The sequence below is a fragment of the Leptonychotes weddellii genome, chromosome 3 (assembly GCF_054177405.1).
Source record: "Leptonychotes weddellii isolate Sample4059 chromosome 3, ASM5417740v2, whole genome shotgun sequence".
Lineage (NCBI taxonomy): Eukaryota > Metazoa > Chordata > Mammalia > Carnivora > Phocidae > Leptonychotes > Leptonychotes weddellii.
In genome coordinates this window covers 162824053-162842725 of record NC_138371.1, presented here as the reverse complement: position 1 = coordinate 162842725, position 18673 = coordinate 162824053, and the positions used below count along the sequence as shown (strand labels likewise).

The 18673-nt window shown below is 38.3% G+C and overlaps 1 protein-coding gene across 2 annotated transcripts in view; it reads left to right on the top strand.

Annotated features, from left to right (window-relative positions):
- The window catches only part of UGGT2 (UDP-glucose glycoprotein glucosyltransferase 2), a 178217-nt gene that overhangs the window by 53811 nt on the left and 105733 nt on the right, over nucleotides 1–18673 (top strand). For both annotated transcript variants that reach the window (XM_081815115.1, XM_081815116.1), the window contains 3 exons: nucleotides 40–139; nucleotides 2651–2711; nucleotides 17468–17559. In XM_081815115.1, coding sequence (XP_081671241.1) covers nucleotides 40–139; nucleotides 2651–2711; nucleotides 17468–17559 — 253 coding nt within the window. The remainder of the gene's footprint in view (nucleotides 1–39; nucleotides 140–2650; nucleotides 2712–17467; nucleotides 17560–18673) is intronic.

The window sequence follows — 18673 nt, the reverse complement described above, 5'->3', positions numbered from 1 at the left end:
GATACTATGCTAGATTGCTTAATGATTTTTTTTTTCCAGATCTTAGTTTTCAGGCAGCTTCTCAAATAATGTCCACTCCAATTTATGATGCTGTAAAATTAATGAAAGACATTTCACAGAACTTCCCCATAAAAGCCAGGTATGTTAAAGCTTATTACTTTGATTATAGCCAGAACTTTTTCCATTAAATAAATTTTATGAAAATAGCTGATTTTATTTTAACATGGTGATATCAATTAATTCTAATAGATATAGTGTTAAGGAAATCAGGATATTTCTTCATTATGCATGTTGTTTTTTTATCAGAGGAAAATACTGGCTTGTGTATATGTGTGTGTGTATACTGCAAGATAGAACTCCTGAATTAGAGGCAACTAGAAAGTAAAAATTATTAAAGTTGTTTAAACATAAACAGTGATATGGTAATCCAGATACGGTAAACTTGTTTAAGGAATGAATAATGAGGGAAAATTTTTTCTCTTTTCTAGGTAGGGGATGATGAAAAGTATTACTCTAAATAGATTTATGCCCAGAGTATGGCTAGATCATGTTCTTACCCTTTCAGATTCTAAACAGGTAGTAATGTCTTATTTATGCAATATTTTGTGGAGTGCTTTTTTTCCAGTAGGATACCTAATCGAGCTCCTTCCAGAAATACAGATTTTACATTAAACATATCTGGCAGTTCAGTAGATAATACATTTGCATGTCTAAAAGTAATCAGTACTTTTACAAAATAACAAAACTCTTATGCATTTGTAGTCTGGTTAGGACTGACAGGATCTACAATTATAAGCAACCAGTGAAAATAAGTTAGCTTATCTTGAAGATACAGAGCCCATGACAAGTGCAGCCGTGTTTTTTCTGAAGGGAAGGGGAGAGCATTCCTGCCGTGGCCGCAGCCTTTCTCCACCTGTGGGGGATTGCTGTGCCTCTGTGTGTCTCAGACACTAGGTTGTACATTTGTCCACAGTGCAAATCACTGAATTTACATCTAGATATTCTTTCCTTTGTAAGATAAATAAGTAGTACAGAGTTGGCCACAAGATAACAAGAACCTTTCCAGGGGACCCTGAAGTAGAGGGGTTTGTCACCTTATTTACAGACTAAGAATTAATGTATTTTTGTGACTCTGTGTTCATTTTAGTTTAAACAGTCAAGAATTTGAGAAGTCAGTATTTATATATTAGAACAGAAATATGCATATGTGCATAAATGTTTAGCTCTGCTGCTGTTTCTGAAATTACTAGGTCAAATACAAATTAAGTGAAATAACTCTAGTTTTAAGAAGACTGTTTATTCACTCTGTTGACAGTTGTAATCCGGGGTTGTGTTGCTAAACTCTGCTCTTAGTTTGCGGTTGATCATTAAAAAAAATTGCAAACTATGGTAACACTGCTTAGTGGCTAATTTATAGGCTTGAGCATATCTGTAAAGCCACTCGATAGATAATCAGTAAATGATAAAATATTTGCTAAATGAATGAAAAATTTGTATTATCAAATTATCTATTGTATTTTCTCTCAAATGCTGCCAAATTTTAGGAGATAATGGATACTTAATTGTGGGTTGTTTTAAGATACCCCTTTCTGCTTGTGTTTTACTTTATTTTTTTTTATTTTTTATTTTATTATGTTATGTTAGTCACCATACAGTACATCGTTAGTTTTTGAATCAGTGTTCCATGATTCATTGTTTGCGTATAACACCCAGTGCTCCATTCAGTACATGCCCTCCTTAATACCCATCACTGAGCTAACCCATACCCCCACTCCCCTCCCCTCTAAAACCCTCAGTTTGTTTCCCGGAGTCCATAGTCTCTCATGGTTCGTCTCCCCCTCTGATTCCCCACCTTCATTTTTCCCTTCCTTTAAAGCTGAACTTTACATTATCAGTCTTTTAATTTTTCAGTCATTTTATTTGCATAAAATTGACAAATATGTAACTAATTTTTGTAGGAGTTATCAAGTCAAATAAATGTAGTTAATAGACTTGTTAAAAAAAAGCATCTTCTCTGTCTTTACGTTATAGGGGATATTCAAGAGTGAATACATGAAATCAGTTTTATTAGTTGTTTAGAACTTACATGCTCTGGTAGAGGTCCCAGGTTAACCAAGATCTTAATGTCCAAGTATTCTGAAAATTGCCCGTTTGCATTGATACATTTGATGATATTGGTAGTTTCATACAAAATTTCTCTGTATGGGCCAAATAGCACAAAATAGCATTTTCAGTCAAGTATATTTGAAAAATAAGTATCTAGTAGTAAACAAGTTCTGACAGTACTTAATGCATACAATTAGTGCACATGAGCCCTTTTTTAAAATTAAGTTTTTATTTTAATTCCAGTGTAATTAACATATGGTGTTGTATTAGTTTCAGGTGTATAGTACAGTGATTCAGCAATTCCATACATCACCCAGAGTGTACATGAACTCTTGACAGTCTGTAATCCACCTGAATCGAACACCCTTGTCAAATGAAAGCCATTGTACCAGTTGTCAAATAGGCTACATGGAAATGTATACTTTTCGGTTATGAAGCATTTCGAGTTTTTAGGTTCTTATCCAGAGTATTATATTACACTGAATTACAGATTAGTCTTAAACATTTAAGAAAAAATTAATTGTATCACTATTTATTTTCCTAGATCTCTGACCAGAATTGCTGTAAATCAACTTATGAGGGAGGAAATACAGGAAAATCAAAAGGTTTGTTTGAATTTTTTTTTAATTTACTACATGAATATCACTATTTTAGACTTTGGATGTCCAATTTTCATGCAAAAAAGAAAATCATAATTTGTGCTTTTTTGATTGTTAAAACAGTTGAGGTTTTTCCATTTTTAGATTGTCTACTTTATATAGCTTACAGTCTGTGATTCTAGCCAATCTTTCCTGACATATATCTTCTTCATTCACCCTTACTCCAGATCTTCTGCCCATGTAGTATGGTTTTCTTTATAGGATAAAGAATAAAACTATGAGTTAACTATTCTGTTTCTCATAATTGGTTTTGCTTTAAAAGCTTGTGAGGCCTGAGTCAGGTTTGGACCATAGGAATATTATTAGAATTGTATGTCATATAGGGCACAGTTGATCAGTAATTTGATAAGATTCTGCCAAGTGGTCTCTTAAATTACCTTAAGAATCCAAATGACCCTAGCTGTGTTAGTATTTGTGAAGTGCTTAGAACACTGCCCGGCTTAATGACATAGGACTGCCTTGGCTTTAAGAAATAGAACCAGATGCACAGGGCCCTGAACACTAGGAGTTTGTTTTTCTCACATAAAGAAGTCTCAGAGTAGATAGGTACAGACATGATTTTCTCCTTCTGTGGCTGCAGAGTGGCTCCCAGAGCTCTGGGCTTCTTATTTGTATTCAAAGCAGAAAGAGGCAAGAGGATGGTATTAGCCACATGTATCCTCTCTAAAGCCTTCCTGGAACACTTGAGCTGACTACTTCCATCACACTGGCCAGAATTTTGTCATGCGGCTATCTCTTGCTGCAAGGGAGGCTAGAAAACTCGTGTTCTTTTCTAGTAATTGAGGCAAGCTGAGGAGAGGTGGGTTAGCTTAGCCAGCCAACAGTGCCTGTCCCATGGAGACAGAGCTCTCAATAGATGTCAGCTCTTCTGATGGCGACCAACAACTCCAACAGTAATAGTGAAGAAGTAGATGCCTAGTCCGTGCCTGGAGGCTGGGTGTCGGGAGCCGTCATACAGCATCCCTGTGTGGGATATTCCTTGCCTCGCTGACCACCTAACAAATTATTGCTTATCCTCCAAAACTAGTTGTAGTATTATCCTTTCTGTAATTTTCCTAATTGCTGTTACCCCTCTTGGAACAGAGTACATTGTTTTCTAATGAAAGTTGCTGTATTTCCAGTGAATTTTGTTTGAATAACGTACCTGCAGTAAGAAAAGAAGAGAGGGCAGCAAGGAAAAGGGAGGAAAAACAAAGGATGCCAGAGTATCAGTGGCTTCATCCAGTATATTTTTGTGCTCATTTAACAGTCCCGAGTGGGTGTTCTGGTCATCCGAGCTTTGCTCCAAGTGGTCACTTAGGGTCAAAAGGCTGGAGGACTTCATGAGGTTAAAGAAGAATATAGTGGGGATGAAAGAGAGGTCATTGGAAGGACTGAAGACCCAGATCACTGCACTGGAAAATTTCACAGGTAGACCAGTGCGATGGCCTAATCATAGGGTGACGGCCAAAGCTGGTTGCTGAAGCAGAGTGGAAGTGGAAGGTGATAGAATTGAGGAAATCAGGAAACTCTGAATCTGGAGGCTTGAATGAGTATGGTGCCTGGTATGGCGCTTTCCCTCAGAAATATTTGTTGAATTGAGAACTGTTGAATGTTTAAATGTTATCTGTAATACAGTCAATGTTTAGCAACAGGTAGTTTTTTAAATATTATGTGTGTATTATAGCAGTTATTAATACCCCAATTTATAAAATGATATCCAGTGAGTTTTTTTTTTTTTTTAAGATTTTATTTATTTATTTGACAGAGAGACACAGCGAGAGAGGGAACACAAGCTGGGGGAGTGGGAGAGGGAGAAGCAGGCTTCCCGCTGAGCAGGGAGCCCGATGCGGGGCTTGATTCCAGGACCCTGGGATCATGACCTGAGCCGAAGGCAGATGCTTAACCGACTGAGCCACCCAGGCGCCTCGAGATCCAGTGATTTCTGTTGGGTCACAGAGTTGGTAAAAGAACCAGAATTTATGCTCTGATACACAGTTCATTTCAGATCAATTTCATAAGCACTTTGAATTTGTTCAAGGGCCAAACATCTTGCCAGGTGATGAGAAAACAAAGATATTCAGGGAGATTAAGAAATTTGATCTACTTTTGTTTCTTCTCAAAATTCTTGATTGACTCCTATTTCCAGAAGAACAACATACAAAATTTAGAGAAATGCATTTAATAAAACCAGGTGGGGTAGGAGAAGTCTAATGTAGACTGTCAGCTCCTCTATGAAAACCAACAGGAAACCCTGTTGATAAAGCAAAGCTGAGTTTAATCACTTACTGAAGTAAGGGAGAATAACACCGTGGTACAATCTTACTCTCAAATGAAGGATGTTAAGGTAGATTATTTATAGGTTCTAGAGCTTCTGTTCAAGTGGTTTGATTGGGTCTTTCAAGGTGGAGGGAATTATTTGGGATTGTGTGGAGTTTGTAACACAGTAGTTTAGGATCGGTCAACACAAAAGTGATGGTTTTGATGAGCAAATTTACAAGCAAGCTCTTTGCCCAGATTAGGTAACTGTTCAGATTTGCAAACCAGACTGTTTTGCACATCTATTCCAGATTTGCCTGGAACAATTTGTTTGCAAGAACTTCCTGAAGCAAATGGTTATTTATTCATCTATAACTTTATCTTCCTGGACAAGAATTTCCTGTAATAGTTAAGTGGTATTGGCTCAAGTGATCTCCGTTCTCAGTCCCAGTAGTTGAGCTATAATGACGTAGGTGGTCTCATTGCGCTCTAGGAAGGCAAGAGATGACTCAAGAAGTAGACTCTAGCTAGAAAAGTGGGGAGAGACAGTGTTATTTTCCCTAGAGTACTTCATAACCAAAGGTTTGATATTGCTAGTAGATAGTCATAGGGAAGGGCTGTTTAAAAATTTAAGATCATTGGTTGATATTTTGCAGAGGGAAAACATGAAATATTGAGATGGATTATGTTATTGTTCACAGTCACTCTCTTCCCTCTGATGTTGATTGATGCCATGTCACTTTAGCTAATATAAAATGAGCAGATACCCACATCTGTGCAAGCAGATGCTTTTGTGGTTCAGTTGCCTTGTTGCTTCTGCTATCCTGAGGCATGTCCCACATAGAGGCTGCTTGCCTGGTCTGGCGCCTGAAATGAAAAAGGCCCTGGAGTAGAACCGAAGATGACTTGAAGGTGTGAATATATGATATGAGCAAGAAGTAAATGTTTCCTTTAGTAAGCCACTGAGATTTGGGAGTTCTTTATATTAAGAACTTGGTTACAGTAATATCATCAAATATGTTAAATTTCATACATTACTTTTCCATTTGTTAAATTGCATTTTATCTTACGCTCTTGAAACTATAAAACAATGTTTCTGTGTTTGAAAGAAACTCAGAATAATTTCTGTTGCTCTATGAAACCATTATTTTAGGGCTATTAGAAGAACTGAAGGAATAAAATAGCTATGGAAATTAAGAAAGAACAGACAGAAGTTCTGGGTTTAGCTCCTGGTACTAGCTTTGAGGAAGTCATCTTCTTCAAACCTCTCCTGTAAAATGTAATTATACGGTTCAGATTAGCATCTGTGAGCGTATTTTATAAACATATACAACTGCAAGATGGCAGAAATAATGGAAATGTAGTCAAAGTAACAAGTTTAAGGTTAGAATTATTACAGAAAGAGTTATTCTAATATCACATTTAAAAAGATCTTTCATTTACATTATCTAGGATTAACATTATCTGTCAATCCTAGTATTTGCTGTATCTCCTCATTTTTTAGGAATTATTTGAATCTTTTAAATTGTAGTATCTTTATTATTTGTATAATTCAGCATTTTATTATCAACTTAGGTAGGGAGGCTGGCTTTGGTTAATTTTATTTAGTTATATTTTGAGTTAAAGCTGGCCTAAGCTAACATTTTGTTAAGAATATAGTGATTGTTTCCAATAGGAATATGGCTGCAGCCCAATTCAAAATAGTCCTATTTATTCTCCTAAAAATCATACATAGCAACAAGAAGAATGAAACAACATTTTCAGCAAAACTAGCAGAAGGCAAAAACCTAAAACTCTAAATTTTGTGTATGGGGGGAAATGCCCAACACCAGTGGAACTGAAATGTAAAGCCACAGTCGCGTGGAGGGAAGAGTGGAACATGGCGGGGGTCCCAGAATGACTGCCCCAGAGAGCATCAAGCACTCACCGTCAGAGGAGAGGGCTCTACTCTGAGTCGGAACACTATGGGCAGGTGGGACTAAAACAAATAGGAGAGGACACGTCTGCTGAGGGAGGTGGAGAGAGGAGTCATGCGAAGTGCACGGAAGTGGCAGACATAAGAAAACCTGGCCAGTTCAAGGGGACAGCTCGTCCAGGAGATAAGGGCTGCATCCTCTGGTGGCAAAGTGAAGAGATCAAGTGCCTGGTGATCAGAGCCTTTGAGCCGGGTTAATGTTGGAGAATCTAAGGAAGACTGTCTACATTGGGTGACCAATGTCACCCAAACTGCTGATCTCTATAAGGAAACTTCAGGCCAGGAAACCTGGAAGGCTAATTTTGCCTCTTTTACTCCAAGAAAATCTAAGTGATTCAGATATTCTTAATCAGAAAGGTAGAACTACTAAATCCATCTAACGATCTCACTGTAAAGGGGGAGAGGAGGAGCAAAACTATACTATAGATGAAGAAACTTCAGTAAGCAGAGAAAGATCGCAACACGACATTCAGACATGTGCTTGAAAAGCTAATGAAACCGAGAAGCAACACAATGCAGAATGACAGTGACTCACAGCAAAGATGGGCTGAGAAGAGGGGGTGATGCTCAGATCACCAGAGAGTGTGAAACCAGAGCTGGAAACACTTTACAAAGATGTTGAAAGTAACCATTTCATAAATGAAAATCAAAATTACAAATGGCACAAGGGAGAACTGACCTTATAAAAAACACAGTAGAAGACATAGTGGATAGAATTAAGAAATGCAAAGAAATTAAAACAGAAATAGAAAGGATTCAAGAAAAATGATAAATAAAAGGCATGTAAAGGAAATCCAACATTCCCATAGTGGAGTCTCTGAAAGGGACAGAGCAAATCTTTAAAACTGTAATTAGACAATTTTCTGAAATAAAAGACTTGAACCCACATTATTAAAAGGGTACACTGTGTAACTGGGAAAATTGACTAGGAATCATCAAAACAAAGGCTTTAGGAAAAAATGAATTATTTGTGAATTTAGCAATAAGGATTATAAGGAAAGAAAATCAGATTGGCATCAGATTTTCAAAAACAGTATTCAACCCCAGGAGACGGTGAAGTTCTACCTACGGGATACTCCTGGAAAGAAAAACTGTCCTTCAACCTGACTTTCAGGTAGATATGCATATGTAGGCTACAAAAACGTTGAACAACAAGAACTTAAGGAAAGAGTGCCTTCTGAGGAATTTCTCCCAACCAAGGACTAACTGAAGATACTTTAGTAGAGTAACTGCCAAACCTCAGGGAAGGAGTCGTTATGTAGTATGTAAAGAGCACCTGCTCTGACATGATACAGTATTGCAGCTAATACAGGTAGTGAGGGAGGTAGAAAATAGAATAAACTTTCTGATTGCCCTACCTTAGATACTTGGGAATCAGCCAATTGGATTAAAAGTCAAGCAGTGCTTCAAAGCCTAAACATATTAAAAGTACATAGTTAACCACTAAAGAGTAGAAAACTATTGAGTGAGGTTGGGCCGTGCAATAGGAGAGGCAGCAGGAAGAGGTCAGCAACTGACTTTATTATTTTTTGTAATAGAATCATTAGATACCATTTAGAGAAGAGATGACTGAGGGTATTACATGATGATACATGTGTAATAGTAACTAGTGGAGCAAAAGTCTAATCTACCCAAGCAGGAAAAGAACAAAAAAAAATACACGCACACACGCACAGACCAAACCATTTGTGAATGACATTTAAAAAAAAAAACAACATCTAGAAAGACAGGGCGCCTGGGTGGCTTAGTCAGTTAAGTGTCTGACTCTTGAGTTGAGCTCCGGTCATGATCTCAGACTTGTGAGATTGAGCACCGCCTCAGTCGTCACGCTCAGTACGGAGTCTGCTTGAGATTCTCTCCCTCTGCCTCTGTCCCTTCCCTCGCTTGGGTTCTCTTTTTCCCTCTCTCTCTCAAAATAAATAAATAAAATCTCTTTAAAAAAAAATTACATCTAGGAAGAGTAAATACAGCAGGAAAGAATGACCATTGAGGCTAATCTCTGTCATACCAATAAATGTAGATAAGCTTAACATTAGAAAAGTTTTCAGTTTGAATCATTGGGCAGATAAATGTATGTGAAATAAAAACTCTTAAACTAATTCAGAAATGTTAAAAATTAAAGTTGGGGCAAAGGTGAACCAAGCAAATGCTGTGCTGCAGGGGTAGTGATCTTAATACCATAAAGCCAAATTCAGTCCTAAAAATATTAATGAGCAAAAAAGGGCCCTGTATAATACTAATAAAATATAGCAGGTATTAGTATCTATACATCAAAGCACTGTAGCAACATTCATAAAACAGAAACTACTAGGGATGGAAGGAAAAGCAGAATTTACCTAAGACTGATGTAGTCAAAAAAATAAGTAAAGATATTGACAACCAAGCAACATTATCAATGTGATAAGTCTTCCAGATATATAATAGATTTTGTATCCTGATAATAGAGAAAATATACCTCTTCTCAAGTTTTTATGGAGTAAATGTCAAAAAAAAAAAAAAATCTAGAAAGTAGATATGATAGAAAAGAATTCTCTCATTCCAGTGCAGTCAAACTAGAAGTTGATAACAAAATCAGGAGAAAGGGCTTATTTACCAAGAAATTAAAACTCTATTTACTCTTAAGTAGAAGGAAAAATAAAATACATGTCAAAATTGCAGTATTTTTTTACAAGTAGGCTCCATACCCAGCACAGGGCCTGAACTCCCGACCTTGAGATCAAGGCCTGAGATCAAGTCAGACGCTTAACCAACTGAGCCATCAGGTGCCCCAAAACTGCAGTATTTCTTGATGATGTTTAAAAACACAAGCTATTAGAATCTTTGGGGCACAAAACAAAGTTCAGAGAAAAGCCTTAAAATCTTACATCAGTAAAAAAGAAAGAATAAAAATAAAGGAATTAATACTGGACCTAAAAGGTTAGGAAAATGGGATGCTTGGCTTGGTCAGTTAAGTGTCTGCCTTCAGCTCAGGCCATGATCCCAGGGTCCTGGGACTGAGCCCCACGTCAGGCTCCTTGCTCAGCAGGGGGCCTGCTTCTCCCTCTGCTGCTCCCCCTGCTTATGCTCTCTCTCTCTGACAAATAAATAAACAAAATCTTCAAAAAAAAAAAAAGGTTAGGAAAAGAGCAATAAAGAAAATCAAAAGAAAGAAGAAATTAATACATGTTAAAAATTAATGCATTAAAAGACAAAAACGGCAAAACTAATAAAAGGATAATGTATCATAATTAAATGAAGTTTATTTGAGGAATGCAAGGATGGTTCAATATTAAGAAATCTATTCATATAATAACAACATTAAAATATTAGTTGTAGTTGCCAGAGGTCACACCACTAGTAACGGCAGTGATTAGGATAAACCCACATCTAAACCCCAGGCTAGCCTCTTTCCACCCATATGCACTCACTGGTTGTTAAAAAATAAAGTGAATCCATAGATGCACTGGATTGGATGTACTAGATATGTTAAAAAGGAGGACTTGGAGAAATAATCTGCCCGTGACAGTTATTACAGCCACCTAGGGTCACAGGAACCCTAGGAGGTCATCCATTTAAACCCCCATTTTCTGAATAACCCATACATGGCCACAAACCCACATACATTCTCAGACAGACACATGATACTCAACCCTCCACCTTGTATCTCCATGTCATGCATGAACCAGCTTATTATGAGCATCTGAAATAAAGGGAAATTTATTTCCTCCTGAGAGACTGGTCCCATTTGAGAAGCTCTTAGTATTAGAAAATTCATTTCATTGGGACAAAATCTTTCTCCCACTGGTCAGGGCACCAACCTCTGGGGTCTGTGAAAACATGGCTAGCCCCATGCCTGTGTCAGCCTTCATAAATTTGAAGACAGCTCTTGTGAGTCCTTGAATCTTCCATTCTTCAAGGTAAACTTATAGCCCTTCTTTTTTTTTAATTTTATTATGTTAATTACGATACATTACATCATTAGTTTTTGATGTAGTGTTCCATGATTCATTGTTTGCGTATAACACCCAGTGCTCCATTCAGTATGTGCCCTCTTTAATACCCATCACCAGGCTAACCCATCCCCACACCCCCCTCCCCTCTAGAACCCTCAGTTTGTCTCAAGCAGCACCCCCTTTTCTTCCTGACTTCACTCCCATCCGAGTTCCAAGGCTTTCTGATTATTAAACTGCAGAGAGTTCAAATTTGCTATCACACAATTGGAACTAATTGTCTGAGATGATTTGCATCCATCAGTGCAAGGTTTATGGCTTTTTAGACTGAGTGGAAGATGAATAAATAACAGAGCTGGGGGAAAAAAAAAAAGATATTAGTTGTAAAGTAGCATGATTATCTCCATAGAGGTGGAAAAGCATTTTACACAATTCAAGACCTATTCCTGATTGTAAAAAAATTAATTAAAAAAACCTTCATAAGGGAATCAGTGATACTTTTTTAAAATGTGATTAAAAGTGTGTGCGTGTCGGGGTGCCTGGGTGGCTCAGTTGTTAAGCATCTGCCTTCGGCTCAGATCATGATCCCAGGGTCCTGGGATTGAGCCCCGCATCGGGCTCCCTGCTCAGCAGGAAGCCTACTTCTCCCTCTACCACTCCCCTTGCTTGTGTTCCCTCTCTCGCTGTGTCTCTCTCTCAAATAAAGAAATAAAATCTTTAAAAAAAAAAACAAAAAACTCTTCCTTAAAAAAAAAAAGTGTGTGCGTGTGTATTTGTGTATATCTTGGCTTAAAAATCAGCATCTTACTAGTGGAAAAGTACTAGGGGCATATTCACCAAAATCAGGAATAAGACAGTGAGGCTCATTATTGTCACTGTAATTTATTATTGTATTAGCTCTTAGCCAATGTTATTTGTCAAGAGAAATATGTTGAAGTGTAAACATTGGGGAAGATGAGGTGTAAGAGAATCGCTAAAAAAGCCAAAAACCAGAGATAGAAAGATGTACTAGTCTGCTCAGGCTGCTGCGACCTGGGTGGCTGCAAAAAAAAGTTATTTTCTTGTAGGTTGGGAGCCTAACCAGATGGTGGTTTTGGCAGACTGTTTCTGGTGGGGGCTCTCTTCCTGGCTCATAGACAGCCACCTTCTCACTGTGTCTTTCCATGGCCTTTCCTCTATGCATACGAAGCGTACCACCCTCATGGCCTCATTTCACCCTATTTACATCCCTAAAGTCCCCATCTCTAAATATAGTCACAATGGGGGTTAGGGTTTCAGTATTTGAATTTGGAGAGGGACATCTTTAGTCCACAACAAAAGGTAATAGGTTACACGATTTATATATATATATATATATAAACCAATAGGCTCCATGTATTGTAGACAGCTAGTTGGAAGATTTGAGAAAGAAAAGAAAAAGACTCATAATAGCAAAAGAAACAGCATCTAGTAATAAGTGGATAAAGCCTATATAAGGAAGAATTTGAAACACTCCTTGTAGGCGTTCGTTCTTCTTTTTTTTTTTTTAAGATTTTATTTATTTGAGAGAGAGAGACACAGTGAGAGAGGGAACACAAGCAGGGGGAGTGGGAGAGGGAGAAGCAGGCTTCCCGTGGAGCGGGGAGCCCGATGTGGAACTCAATCCCACAACCCCGGGACCATGACCCGAGCCCAAGGCAGATGCTCAACGACTGAGCCACCCAGGCGCCCCATGGGCGTTCTTATGTTGGAAGATTACAACAAAGTCAGTTCTAAGTTAATTTATAGATGTAACCAGAACCTAATAAAAATATCAAGAGTTTCTTTTTTTCTGATACTTGACGAATCTAAAAATTCATGTGAAAAAGATAGGCAAGGAATCCTAGCCAGGAATACTCTGAAACATTAAAAGAGCAGTAGGGACTTGCCCCACGTGCGCACCAGCACAGCCTGTTAGCAACCATCATGCCTTGTCACTCTTCATCTGTGGTGGCCCCCAGCTGCTCCAGCCTGGTCAGGGTCCCCGGGACCACTGCTGCCTCACCTTCTCCATCTCTCCTCCATTTGGAGTCAGTGAAATAATTTTGACATAGCTTTGCGTTCAGAGCAAGAAATCTGAATTTAATCAGTAAAATAAATAATCATGGTGTATATGGTCATCTTGGTTAGCCGTCTCCCTCAGAGCATGCTGGGAGAAAGACAAGGATGGTCATGGATTTCGTGTTATTAATCTTGGCTAAATGCGATCAGACTAGAAGTTCATGTTACCCACAACCACGTGGGATATGAGTGTGAGTGGTGCCTAAAAAAAAAACCTGGAGTTCCAGTTTCAGAGGAGAGGGTGGTGGTGACTAGAAGGCCGGGAATCCTGGGGTGTCCCTTCAGTGTTCCTGAGCATGGACTGGGCACATGAACACCCTGGACGTAGGTCACTGCTGTGGCATCTCATCCATCCACACCAAAGAGTACAATTCCCGTACAACACATAAATAAAAGTTTTACATATGAAAAAGAAATAATAGTGGTCTTTAATATGTAAAATGATGATCTATCTTCACTCATAACAAGAAATACAGATCAGAGTTAAACTGAGACACCAGATTTTACGAATTCAAAAGTTTGATATTGCCCTCAGTTAGCAAGTCTCTCTTTTGTGAAAGAAAACAGGGAAAACAAGATATTTATTTGTATATTTTAGTGTTTGCATAAAGGAACACCAGAAGGATGAATAAGAAACTGGGGAGAAAACCCCAATCACCTCTTTGAGCCACCAAGAGGGGCCGTGAGACCGGGTGAAAGGTGCTTGAATGAGCATGAGAATTCTTTGTGTATAGGTTTTGGGTTTTTTTTTTTAAGATTTTTTATTTATTTATTTGACAGAGAGAGAGAGATCACAAATAGGCAGACAGGCAGGCAGAGGGAGAGGGAGAAGCAGGCTCCCTGCTGAGCACAGAGCCCGATGTGGGGCTCGATCCCAGGACCCTGGGATCATAACCTGAGCCGGAGGCAGATGCTTAACCATCTGAGCCACGCAGGCGTCCCTGTGTATAGGTTTTTATATGGTTTGACTTTGAACTCATGCAGAGATTATTCAGAAGATATGACCATGCTGAAGTTATATAAGTGAATTTGGGTTTGGTTTTATTCAGGAGGCAACTGCTTTCACTCCAAAGTACAGCAAATTTCCCTTTGAAGTTCAGAATTGTTATTTTAATCAGATATTGGTCAGAATCTACTTTTGGTGATTTTATTTTTTTTTAAAGATTTTTTTCTATTTATTTGACAGAGACACAGCGAGAGAGGGAACACAAGCAGGGGGAGTGGGAGAGGGAGAGGGAGAAGCAGGCTTCCCGAGGAGCAGGGAGCCCAATGTGGGGCTCAATCCCAGGGCCCTGGGATCATGACCTGAGCCGAAGGCAGACTCTTAACAACTGAGCCACCCAGGTGCCCCTACTTTTGGTGATTTTTAAATGTCAGTCCAGTGTGTATGTGTTATTGTTTACTGTAAGAGCTGTTTAATTCCATAACATTTTTTCATTTGGGGGAATAAAATGGAGATATGAGAGGGTAATCTGGTAACTTTTTTTTTACTTCAGTAGTTGTGAAACCTATTGTTTCAATTTCATAATTATGTAATAAACCAAATGCAGATATTTAAATACAAAATCCAAGTAAAGGATTATACCTAATCCAAATAAAAGCTCACACTTTTTCTAATTATGTGAACTAATTACTTAAAAGGTATGAAAATTTTAGAATTCTAAAGAAAATCCCTAAATTAGAATATCCTTTCCAAAAGTTCTTCTGTAGAACATTTTTTTTTAAATTTTATCTTCTCTCATCACTCATCCTGGGAAAAAAAAAACAAAAGGACATCTCCTACATTAAGATATATCTGACTTCAGATGGATGCAGTTTCAGCTTAAGGGCCTCCAGACATAGTTATAAAAAAATTTACCATTAGAAAGCTCAAACCAGTCTTCTGAGATCCACTCAGTTGGAATTTTTTTAGCTTCAGGTAATGGCCCAGCTCCATCTATTGTTAAAGGGGGATATGTTGCAATGTAGTCCCTCTTTTTTTTGAATGAAGTTCTGTTTCTCATTGGGAATTTGTTTGTTTCTGCTCAAAGCCAAAGAGCACTCCCAGCTTAACTCCACTTCAAATAAAAGGTCGGTGTATATTTTTTGGACCTTAAAAATAATGTGAAATCAGCCTCAAGCTCCTATGAAGATGAAAGAGGTCATGAATTCTTATTGAAAACCTGTTCTTGGGGCACCTGGGTGGCTCAGATGGTTAAGCGTCTGCCTTTGGCTCAGGTCATGATCTCGGTCCTGGGATCAAGCCCCGCCTCGGGCTCCCAGCTCAATGGGGAGTCTGCTTCTCCATCTCTCTCTGCCTCTCCTGTTTGTGTGCGTGCTCTCTCTCTCACATAAATAAATAAAATCTTAAAAAAAAAGAAAGAAGACCTGTTCTTACCTCACCAAGAACCAAGGTGAGACCAGCAAGCTTCTATGCTGTTTCTACGGGGCAATTTGTTTTCTAGGTCACCTTTCACTGTGAGTGTAAGACTCGTTTGTGTGCATAGGATATCTCTTACGCTCCTCCCTGCCCTGAGTGGGCCCAAAGCTTCGCCTGCTGTCCTTCTGAGATCAGTCCTCTAAGCCCCAAGCTTTAGGCCACCTAGGAAGCTTGAGATTTCCTAGGTACAGGGCCTTCAGTGTTTGCTTATATCCTTGGACTCATATTCCTACCTCTTCTCTGCCCTTAAATGAAGTCTTTACTTTTAAAAACTAAACCATCTATTTAGAAGACATTATTAATATTTTAATCTAGCATTTTTTAGTAGGATTTCAAGATCTCTGGTTCATCCTATCGCTGGAAACTGAAGTCTTAACCTCTTGATTTGCAAAAATCTGCCTTAAATTGTACACTCTGGGTAATTTTCCTTACAGAGGAGTAAGAGGCTTACTCCTCTGAGGGGAATGAGAAAGAATTTGTCAGCAGCGGTCTCCAGTAGACTGACAGACAGTATTTCAGCAGTCAGATCCACTGAGTTCAATTGGTTACCCTGTTTTGACGATCTTTGTTCAAGGCACTGCAGCCAACATCAACATTCTGGAGGGAATTAGCAATTTAGTATAGATCTGTGTGCTTGATGTGCTTTCTTCTTCTTATTGAGATGCCTAAAATGAATGAAGTGCTGGAGAGAGCTTGACATAATGTGTATGAGGGTTCAGTGCAAGTTTTGGGAAAATAAGCGATGAGTTCATTAGGCATCTGTAGATTTTGAAGTTAGAATGCAGATTTCTTAGAATAAGTGTTTGATAGAAAGGCATAGAAATAGTTAAAGATAAATCAGAGTTTCACCTATGAATCTTCTCATGTTAGAGTTTAACCTCTTGCTAGTATTCTGTATAAATCAAGTGGAAATATTTTCTGTCCCGTTACCAATTTAGTTCCTTCTCTCCTCTTTATGTAAACTGTTGTGGTGAGTGATAACATACAGAAAAATTCACCTCTGCCAAACCTTCTCTGAATCTCTTCTTGTTAGTTGCTTCACCTGCCTTTCTAGAATAATTTAAACTAACTTCTGTTAGGTCACTTAGCATGTGGCATCACTGAAATGTACTGTTTTGAAGTTGTTTTTCCTTTTAAATGAATTTGCCTGCCCTAATAATAATAGTAATAAAAGCTTCACTTGTGAGTGCTGCCTTTGTGACCAGACACAGATATATATCACATTTATACTTTATTACCTGTGAGATAGAAGTAAGTACTCCATTTTCCAGATGAGGAAATGGAGACATATGGAAGCAAAGTAACTTTGTCCAACTCTTCCAAGACTAAATAGCAAGACTAGGATTTAAAGTTGATATGACCCCCCCTCACCACTATCTTAATAACTATTCTGTACTGGCAAGAACATTACATTCTTTACTTTTGTTACTGCCCTAGTGCCTGGATTGGTTTCTAGCTCAAAGCAGGTGCTCAGGGAACATCTACTGAATGAAAAAAAGATGAACATTGAAACACTGCATTATGTGTTTCACCTTTATGAATTTAGAGTGATCTCCAACAGATGTTTACAAATACACCAAAGTTTTGAGTCTTGGGATATTAAAGACTAGGAGTGTGGCACCTATCAAATTCTAAGTGTGCATGCGCCTACATGCACACACATGTTGTAAGATATATTAGGTAAGTAATTGCCCTAGAATTAGAACTTTAATATATATTGCAGAATCAAAATATTCAGGTATTTGTGTCTCTAACCTATCATGAGCTTTCCATCACTTAGCTTAGGGGTAGGCAGGCTACTAGCCACGTATAGGCCGAATCTGGCCTGCCGCCTCTTTTCTTAAATACAAGTTCCCTTGGAACACAGTCATGCCCGTTGGTTTACATGTTGTGTGGCTGCTTCTGTGCTACAGAACAGAGTTGAGTGGTTGCAACAGAGATGACATGGCCAGCAGAGCCTAAAATATTTACTGTATAACTCTGTAGAAAGTTTGCCGATTCCTGGCATAGATCGTGCTGTTGTTCTATGACTTGGTTGACTATTACCCTGCTCTATTTCAAGGGTCTTCATGATAGATTTGAAATTCAGCCAGGTGATGCTTGTCTGTTCATAAATGGACTTCGTGTTGATATGAGTGCTTATGATCCTTTTAGGTAAGTATTAAATTACTAATACAAAACTGTATATTAGTTTATATTAATATGAACTGTGATTTATATAAGGGAAAATATTTAGTATTTGCCAAAATGCAAATAATCACTTTAAAGGTAAAGCAAAGACATGTTTTTGTGCAAAACAATTCTATTATTTTGCTAGAATACTCTCAAATGTCTTAGGATGCAGACCTGGGAGAGACCTTGGAGACATTTGCTCAGATGTGAAAACTGAAGTTTCTAAACCTTGCGCCCGTACTTGTCACATTTTTGGAAACTGTCTTTCCTTAGTAGGTCTGTCCTTTAGCAGGGAAGTTCCATGGGACTGCACTGAGCAGCCAGGGACTCTACCCTCCAGAAAGGAATTGAAAGGAGCACAGGACATTTTCCCAGAAGAATGGAATTAACAGAAAGAGTTTAAAGTACTTGTATTTGTCAGAAAGGAAATTTGAAATTGTAGAACTCAGGGTGTTGTGTATTTTCGTAGGTCAAAAAAAATTATTAAAAAATGCTGTAGAGCAGGGGCAACTGGGTGGTTCATTCGGTTAAGTGTCTGCCTTTGGCTCAGGTCCGGATTTCGGGGTCCTGGGATCGAGCCCCATGTTGGTCTCCCTGCTCAGCAGGGAGCCTGCTTCTTCCTCTCCCTCTGCGCATCCCACTGCTCGTGTGTCCCCCCCCCCCGCAAATAAAATGTTTAAAAAAAAATGCTGTAGGGCAAAATTAGAAAGTCTTGTATTTGTCATGAGCATTGATCCACAAATTAATCATGGGCCAAATAGAAGAAAAACCAAACTGAATTTATTTTACTTTTAAAGAGAAGCATAAAACTACTTTAAAAATTCATATTTATAAGATAAATTTAGTAAACACAATACTTTAGTTCAGATATTCAATTTTAATTCAATTGAATATACTTCCATTGAACTTCAATTGATTAAATGTTTATTTCCTTTTCTTACCAGTTTGGGAAGAGTAGGAAAATGTACGAAAGGCTGAGAAATACAGTAGCCCAAATGAGGCTTTTCTCTTTATTTAGTTGGATCCTTGGGGAAAATGATAGCTAAGATACTTCGGGTAAGCAGTATCCACAGCAGGAGTAAAGCGGTTGTTAGCT